This window comes from Platichthys flesus, chromosome 9 (genome assembly GCF_949316205.1).
Source record: "Platichthys flesus chromosome 9, fPlaFle2.1, whole genome shotgun sequence".
Classification (NCBI taxonomy): Eukaryota; Metazoa; Chordata; class Actinopteri; order Pleuronectiformes; family Pleuronectidae; genus Platichthys; species Platichthys flesus.
The window spans coordinates 12,998,274-13,007,298 of NC_084953.1; the positions used below are offsets into that span (position 1 = coordinate 12,998,274).

The 9,025-nt window shown below is 40.6% G+C and overlaps 1 protein-coding gene across 1 annotated transcript; it reads right to left on the reverse strand.

Annotated features, from left to right (window-relative positions):
• Positions 1-303: 303 nt before the first annotated feature.
• Positions 304-8,822, reverse strand: cope (COPI coat complex subunit epsilon). The gene is made up of 10 exons (XM_062395884.1): positions 8,663-8,822; positions 8,435-8,497; positions 8,220-8,320; positions 7,063-7,215; positions 6,573-6,626; positions 6,214-6,295; positions 5,880-6,035; positions 2,465-2,533; positions 1,028-1,102; positions 304-595 (listed from the first exon to the last, which is right to left on the reverse strand). The coding sequence occupies exons 1-10, from the start codon at positions 8,762-8,764 to the stop codon at positions 542-544; spliced, it is 909 nt and encodes a 302-aa protein (XP_062251868.1). The 5' UTR covers positions 8,765-8,822; the 3' UTR covers positions 304-541.
• Positions 8,823-9,025: the final 203 nt, after the last annotated feature.

Sequence of the window (9,025 nt, forward strand, 5' to 3'; positions counted from 1 at the left end):
TGAAGTTGCATGTTGCAGCTGAATACCCCTCCCCTTCCAAACATGAAAGGGAACCTGTGGCAGAATTCATTTGACATAAAAACTTAAAAGGGGTCAAGTTGTCCAGTTTAGACTGTAAATATGAATTACATAAATATAAAGGGCTGATGAAGATGATTAGACACTTGTGAAAACATCACTAAGATTATTTTATATTCAGTTTCAGCCAATCACTTAAATCTTACACACTGGACCTTTAAATTCTTAGAGTCTGCAGATAAAATCCCTTCTTGTCTGTTCATAAACCATAAATCAAACCCATCACACGTATTAAACATTTATTAATATTTTCGAAGGAATGCTTACATTACACAGATGTTTCGATTTCAATAAGAGAAATTCAAATTTAGAAAGAATGCATACACAGGGAGACATGTGTCATCTATAGCCAAGGGACATTTACATTGTATTGTGTGTATGTTTGTAAGAGGGACAGAGTGTGTGATCCTCATGGTGTTAAGCTTAGGTCCATTGTTGAGGCATCTCAGCAGATGCAGATGTCTCACGCTGTAACTGAGGGGGTGTACTGCAACACTAGTCTGTCGTACTCGTTCTCCTGCAGAAAAACAAAGAGCAGACAAAACAGTTGGACACCAGGGAAACATCCGACCGTAGCAACAGCTGTGCATCGCATGGTTTGTTTGGTGATGGTCTAACCAGCTTTCAGCATGTTTATGCACATCTGCTTATGTGTGACTATGTGTGGTGAAGGCAAAAACATTCAGAGTTTAATGCTCTCATTGACTTTGCTCCAAGGTTACCTGCTGACCGGCCATAAAAACAACCAAGCCCGGTAACAAAATCATCAGAGCAAAGGTTATGAACCAACAATTGTCAGTGGTGTCTGATGTTTCATGATTTTCTCCTATATAGTACTGCTGTACAGAAGTTATGAATGGATGTTTAAATTACAACGATTAAGGAAGTCTTTCACAATTTGAGCCGAACAAAGAGCAATGAATTACACATTCAGACGCAAGCAAGTTACCTTGGCTAAATAGTCCTTGAGGAATGGATGAGCTCTGTGTGCATCTTTCAGCTGAGAGAGGTACCGATTGGTTACCTGAGGACAGCAGTAAACAGATCACATTAAAATATAAACTCACAACATTGTATAACAGTGAAAAAGCCTCATAAACACGGGTTTAGAGGGTAGAACAAAGTAAAGGTTATGGAGGCTTGCCAAATAAAAACTGTTTTCAGGAGCTGAAAAAAACCAACATTTCTGCATAAAATATAATAATTCAATGATCTGAGTGCTTGTGCTTAGTTTTGAATAAGTAACGCTGGCTTGGAAAAATTTCACAACCGTCTAAGCTGAGTAAAAATGTATGTATTTTTTTGTGATTCCAAAACAACAGCTGTCGACACTGAGCCTCAGGTGAACTCTATCAGCTGACATTACATCAGACAGTAGAACTAACAAATCCAGATACATCACTGGACTAAATAACTGGTTCTGAGAACAGTCAGACCTGAAGAAACCTCTTGAAGGAGAGGTCAATAATGGAAATACAACAAAGCTGCCCTCAATTCAACTTTTGTTGGTTCACTATGTGACCTGGTTCAAACTCTTTCTAAGGCCATGATGTACTTCAAATATTGCTGACCTGCATCTTCGGGTAAAAGATGTCACATGATAGCCCCAGCGGGCCTAGTACACATGCCTGAGCTGAATGTGGTCACACATTGCTCCAGCTGTTATCTGGCTGACAGCTGTGTTTCAACTAACTAATATCTATACAACCAACTAGCGCAGACAGCTACGTTTAATCATTTAGTAAACATTTCCTATTATTCATCTGTGTTTGAAAGTGTCCAACTAGCTCCGTTTGTTTAGGAGATTTAAGAAGATTTGTGCAATATGAATGCAAGTTGAAAAATAATCAAACCAAATGACCAAGAAAATGAACAGAACTTGAACTTGTACATTGTTTATCTTAGATTTAAAACTCCTCTCAAAGGTTATTCCCTCCTACCGCTGAGGATCATGCTTGTTATTGAGAAAATGTCCACATTATAGGCAGTTAACCTTGAGGGAGGTGTGCAAATCAGCGGTTATCACTGTTGTCTTAGCGCTTTGATGTCAGCGGTTAGAATTATATTGCATTACTATCAACTACATCAAATGATTATGAGTCTTAATCTCATGAACTCTGAGTTCCAGGGAGTAAAACTCACACCCAGCACTAAACCAGGAAATATGCCTAGAAGACACTTTTTATGATGGAAAATAAACCCAGTCAAGAAATTCCTTGCTTGAATGCATTTGCCTGGTTTAATCAAAGCGAAAACACAAACTTCTGAGGAAAATTTTGCACTCATATGCTCTATTGAACGAGGGTGAGCTTGTCTATAGGAAAGTGGAAATCTGAAGGCTGCTAAGACGGTGAGGTTGTTAACAGATTGGTGTCCAAAGTCTCACCTCAGGAGCTTTGCCCAGGTGCTGTGTAAGCACTATGAGGTTGATCAACGTCTCAGGGTGGCTGCTGTCCTAAAAGTAGGAAACAGAAAGACAGAGACGACAAGTCAGTGTGAGACCAAAGGTTAGTTTGTACTTCTGATGATAGAGCTGATGCTGTAGGTACGAGGAGCTGCCTCCTCTACACCGCAGCGTGACGTGCACCTCCGAGAAACGTAACTCCTCGTCTCAACACAAGTACAGAAAATTCACCTTCCCTCTGCTTGAGTCAAATCAGTGGTCATATACTCCATCACCTCTGACATGTTCTCTAATTTCTGTGTTGATACACCGAGTTTAAGTTGCCATTGTTGGAAGTTCACAAAGTAACTCAAGACAGTGGCATTGAAACACCACTGGCAACTAACAGACACAAGTATAAATGCTCACAGAAGTGAAGGGTTGATGCAGAAGATTAATCGGCTTAATATACAATTTGGAGCTAGATAATAAAATGTAACACAGAATGTAATATTACATTCATACAATACTGAGTTAGCTTAATTTCCTCTGTTATATGTGTAGCAAACAGTGTGGTGTATGGAAGTAAATCTGTGTCATCGGGATTTGAAACAAAAAAGACAATGAATTTCTAGCACTGAATATTTATGCATGGAAATTATGTATTTGAATGTTTTTCAACGTTTAAAAGTCAACCGCAAAAAATTCAACCTCAAAAAATTCAAGCTCAAAAAATTCAACCGCAAAAAATTCAACCTCAAAAATTCAACCTCAAAAAATTCAACCTCAAAAAATTCAACTGCAACATCCGGGGATCCAAGGAGGAGCAATCGATTCCAGATTCAAGATCGGGAGCGTGCGTGAGGTGCTTCGGTGAGTGTTTAAACTCTTCTATATGCCATCGGTGTAGTTTGTTTCTGTAAGATGTAGTAATAGACAGCTGACATGTGTACATTCACGGACTTTATTGGACATAAACTAAGTGGAACTTAAACAAGCCGGTGACTGGCATGGGTAACGCCAGGATTTCAATTTCGGATGGGCCACTATTTAATAGGAAAAATAATACTTATTATATGATCCCTGCCTGACTTGTTTGTGTTTATCTGCTGTAGACGAGCTTTAACAGCGCGGTGCGCCGCTCTCTCTCCCGTTAAAAGTGAATGTCGCTCACCCAGCTCTCTCTCTCTCGCTCCACTGTCTCTCTCTCCTGTTACTACATGTGTTAAACCAAATGCACGAAAAGCCAAATCAAATCAGAAATACGTAGACCACTTCTTTTTAACTCGCATACATTTATTTTCATCAATGCTGCCTACCACACAATCAAATCCGAACATCCCTTCCTCTCTTTGGAAAAGACGGTCGCTCGGTGTCGACGTCGGGACACAATATTGCTCTGATGTTGCATGTCGAAGGTGAGTTAGCTTCAGCGTGTCAGAGCTGTCAAATCGTCTTGGTGTAACGTGTCTCCCACATACCTGGGACACCGTTCTCCACCGGCGGCGTGAGGGCGGAGGACGGGCACGGCTGGGCTGGGGAACTTTATTTTGAAAGGTTTCCCGGCCCTGTCAGCTGTTTTAAGATATAATATATTTTAATTTTTTGGCTCGGCGCAGTTTTTGCCACCCCCCTCTGAGTGGCTCCCTAGGCAACCGCCTATGTCGCCTGTAGGAAAGACCGGCCCTGTCCTTACTGTTTCGGCTGTAGCTTCAGCGTTGTCAGAGCTGTCAAAGCGTCTTGGTGTGACGTGTCTTAAAACAGCTGAGGGTTACAGCTGACAGTGGAGCGAGAGAGAGAGAGAGAGAGAGCTGGGTGAGCGACATTCACTTTTAACGGGAGATAGAGCGGCGCACCGCGCTGTTAAAGCTCGTCTACAGCAGATAAACACAAACAAGTCAGGCAGGGATCATATAATAAGTATTATTTTTCCTATTAAATAGTGGCCCATCCAAAATTGAAATCCTGGCGTTACCCATGCCAGTCACTGGCCCGTTCGGAAAAAAAAAATCCGAACGTCATCTCGTTTAAGTTCCACTTAGTTTATGTCCAATAAAGTCCGTGACTGTACACATGTCAGCTGTCTATTACTACATCTTACAGAAACAAACTACACCGATGGCATATAGAAGAGTTTAAACACTCACCGAAGCACCTCACGCACGCTCCAGATCTTGAATCTGGAATCGATTGCTCCTCCTTGGATCCCCGGATGTTGCAGTTGAATTTTTTGCGGTTGAATTTTTTGAGCTTGAATTTTTTGAGGTTGAATTTTTTGCAGTTGAATTTTAAACGTTGAAAAACATTCAAATACATAATTTCCATGCATAAATATTCAGTGCTAGAAATTCAATGTCTTTTTTGTTTCAAATCCCGATGACACAGATTTACTTCCATACTGGTGCAGGGAGCCTTTGTGCAGAGATCCAGTTCAACACTACCTAGGAAGAGTTGCTCCAAAAGTGTTGATTTCTGCATGCAAGTGTCAAATGTCTGATATTTGTTCCATTCATCAACATGAAATCACTTGTCTAATTTAGCTCTGTAGAATGTGAGCCCCTACATTATTTATATACATTTACATCATTTTCGTTATGTTCTGCATGCTTAATTAGCAAGAGATAAAATCAAGCAATAACCATAACTTTGTAATAGTCTGACCACTTAATACTGAAGTATCACACAAAGCATCATAAACCTGGAGTCTACTGTATCTCATAAAGCAGGATCACCAGGTTGTCAAAGCTACCTGGATAGCAAACATTGTGTATTTCATAAAAGGATCTGAGACCCTTCCCTGAAGATCAGTTAAACAGCTGATTTAGTTTTAAGCCATTTCACAGTCACCTTTCTCACTGTCTGGTTAACTCAGGCCTCATACTACTGGTAAACATGTTGTAGAAAGCTGTGACTTTTACGACCACAGAGCAGAGCATACCCACACACACACCCTGGTCAAACCTCATCCAGTTATAGATAGAGCACAATAACTGTAGACCACAAAGGAGTGTGTGTGGAGCCATCTGCTGTTACAATGCAAGCAGCGATTCTTTTTTTTTGTTGTGCCAATTTTAACATTATGTGATTGAGGGAGCCATTCAACAAATGGGAAAGATTTGGCCTATTTCTGATTTTTTTATGCCATTACAAATACAAGCCTGGGGCACCAAGTATAATTCACTAAAAAGTATCTTAATTATCATAATTTCAAGTTGTAACATCAAACTGAGTGGATGTTCAGATTAGCTGGACACATAAAAAAGTTGCAATTGAATTATATTATCATATCAAAACTGTCTGGATAAACTGGATAAGTCTGGATGTCCATGTATTTACATCCCAGATGATAACTAACCCTAAACTGAGAGAAAGAGCTAAAACAAGAAAGACAATAACAAAGATTTATCTTTCATCTAACCTTGTCGAGGGCCTCCTGCAACACTCCCTCGGCCTCCTCCCACTTATTCTGGGCCATGTAAGAGGCTGCCTGCCCGTTGAGTAGCAGCGGTGTGGATGAGTACTTGTCTGACATCTCCTGGAAAATGTAGTAAGCATCCTGCAGCTTCTCTCCACCCTTGAACAACAGGCGTGTGAGTCAGTGACCACAGAATAGTAAGCAAATATAATGCAAACAGGAACTTGATTAACTTGTGTAGACAGAGCTGATATCCAAGCCACTCTATTGTGTACAGGACAGACATGGATTCATCATACAGCTTTTAATTATGAATCAACGGATATTGTCCACTCACCACAGCAATATTAACCCAGGCTGTGGCCAGCTGGGTGAGAGTAGCATCTTCATCCAGCTCCTGCATCTTCTTCAGCTCTTTTCTGTCAATGGGGAAGAGAAGTTAGAACAAATCTTCATTATTCGAGGAACACAGCTCCAATTCAAACATTAAGTATTTGCTTTTGTGTATATAGGTTAAAACCGAATCAAATGTACTGTACATTCATACTGTAGGTTTCACAATTAAATTAAAATTCTGTTTGCACACCGACCATAAGGAGGTCCCACTCCTGACTATCAAATATATGGTGTTGGGACAATTCTAGAAATCCCTGACCCAACAATTCAATATAAATCATGGACTGCTTGCTTTCATACCTTGCCAGATCAACACGGTCCAGACTCAGCAACACCTGAATGCTCATGGCCATGCTGAAAAATAAAAACAATAAGGTCCATTTCCTCAGTTGTCAGAATTAAGACCTCACATAACCCACAGAGAAATGAGGAGCAGATGTCGTCACTGAAACTAGAATTAACAAAATAATATGTATTTTACTACGAAAATTTGTCCTGAAACACAAAGATTGTACATTTTCTGTGGGACGAAGAAGTTTCCTTAAAGTGCTTTTGAGAAAGGTAAAGTTGCTATTTAGAATGTATATATCTCACTGACAACAATGATGTAGTTTTATGCTATGTATATGAAACCAGGTTGGTTTATAACAAATAAAATTGCCATATGAAATTTGCTTCATTATTTTTGATAGATGAATGGAAAAACAAATTTAATTTTCTTTGCAGATACATTTGTCTGAGATCAGTTTGGTTCGTGACATTGTTAAAAGTAAACTGTACCACTTCTTACCACTCTAGGCTTTCTCCTTGGTGGAGAGTCCGCAGAGCAGAGTCTGTGTTCGTCTCATGGTGGTAGATGGATGCAGCCATGAGAAGGAAGGTGGTGTTGGCGGCATCCATACTCTTTGCCATCTTCTTGTCTAAATCATCCACTATAGCATCCCTGCAAAAAATATTGAGACAAAAAGGATTTAGATTATCACATTAAGGTAGACGACACGGAAATCAGCTACAAATGCTGCTCAGTTACTTCTACATAAAATTGGGTGATATATTGAGCATTTCAAAGATACAGAATTGGTTGTTGACCCCTCTCAAGCAGAATGCAGTAATCCTGATGCACCTTTGATTACTTTCTTTCAAAGATAATAATCTGTAACACGGGAGATGTTTGAAGATCTTCTTTTAAAAATTGAGGAAGACAGTTACCCAATTTGGCAGGGTAGTTCAAGTATTATATTCATATCAAAGAGCATATTTCACATGAAACTGTGGCTATCATCACAAGTCAAAGTCTCACATGGACAACTTGTGGATCTATTCTATCAAATGGTTCCGTATTGAATACATAAAGGACAAGAAAAGCTGGAACGACAAAGGTATTGCTCTATCACATCGTAAGAGACATGGTGTTCATCCATAATGTAAGGAGAATTAGGATCCACTTGATGCTTGAGTCAGACACATGCAATGTTTGTCTAAGTCATCTCTGCTCTGAAGAAACAACAGAGCTCAATGACTGATCGATTCCTGTGCAAAGGTATAAATAGACGTGTTGAGTCTGATCGTCTGTACAGCATACTGACAAAGTGTATGTTACGATTAACCCACGTTGTTCGGCTCAATGTTTATTTTAGAATATAGGACCAGACGGTCTTCTGCACAATTTAGGTTACCAACTAACTACCAGTAGATGTTAGCAGGTGTTAGCGGTCACTAGAGGAATTTAAGGACGTAACCTCAGCTGTGCACCGTAGAGTCATTATGTGTTTTGGCTTTGAGGGTACGCTGAGTCTAGAGGTAAATCTGACTGGCTACTGGCTTGTATGGCAGCACTATGAAACCAATGAGGCCCACTCAGCAAGTCAGACATCATTGATGCTTGAGTCAGACACATGGAATATGATTGTCATGGCAATCACCCAAACGTCAAATGGAGGCTCTTACCTTTTGCCTTCACTTGACAGGTACTCGGCGAACATCTTGACAGCTTGAAGCTCAGGGGATGAGCTGGCCTTGATGTCCTCCAGGACGACAGCGTACTTCCTCTGCAAGGACACACAGAGATCAGGATGAGGCCGTTGAGCCTATATGATGGCGATACATACACAACAACTCACAGCTGATGACGTGAAACTCAGCGGAATGGATTGAACGCTCACCTGGGCGATGTATGCTCGGTACAAAAACATGTCCCGTTCCGTCTCCTTCTCTGGCGACGACGGCTGCGAAGACAGGAAACACACACAGCAGCTAAATATACCTTATTGGGCTGCGAGAGACAACATTAGCTAGAACAGTTAGCATGGTAGCTCGTGGGCGCACTGTCCGCTCCTGTGAGCCACAGAGGCACAACATGGACAGGCCAGCTGTTGAAACACGTCACCTACCTTCACCTTCTGAGCCTCGTTGATACACTGTTGATAACTGCCGATGTAATACGCGTTTTTGACATCGAACAGCTCGTCGACATCATTCTGCTGCGCCGCCATGTTGACAACACACCACTTCCTGACACGTAGTAAAAACACGTCACCTTCCTGCCCGGTACCGAGGATTGTGGGAGACGGAGTTCAACGACGTGCAAATTCTTTTTCGTGGTGGATAAATGTTTCCCTTGTAAGCAGAATGTTTGCGTGTGAATGTTGTTGATTAGTGTTTCAATAAAACATATTTTATAACATTAGGATTTATAGTTGATTGTGGGGAAATAATTATGATATTTAAAATATATGAGAGTAAACACACAGATA

Excerpts from the sequence above, each read along its gene's own strand:
- cope (XM_062395884.1), bottom strand. The coding sequence starts at position 8,764 with ATGGCGGCGCAGCAGAATGATGTCGACGAGCTGTTCGATGTCAAAAAC. Across the intron at positions 2,534-5,879 it reads TGCAGGAGGCCCTCGACAAG|GACAGCAGCCACCCTGAGAC; the intron begins GTTAGATGAAAG and ends TCCTACTTTTAG. Across the intron at positions 1,103-2,464 it reads ACCTGGGCAAAGCTCCTGAG|GTAACCAATCGGTACCTCTC; the intron begins GTGAGACTTTGG and ends TGCTGTCCTCAG.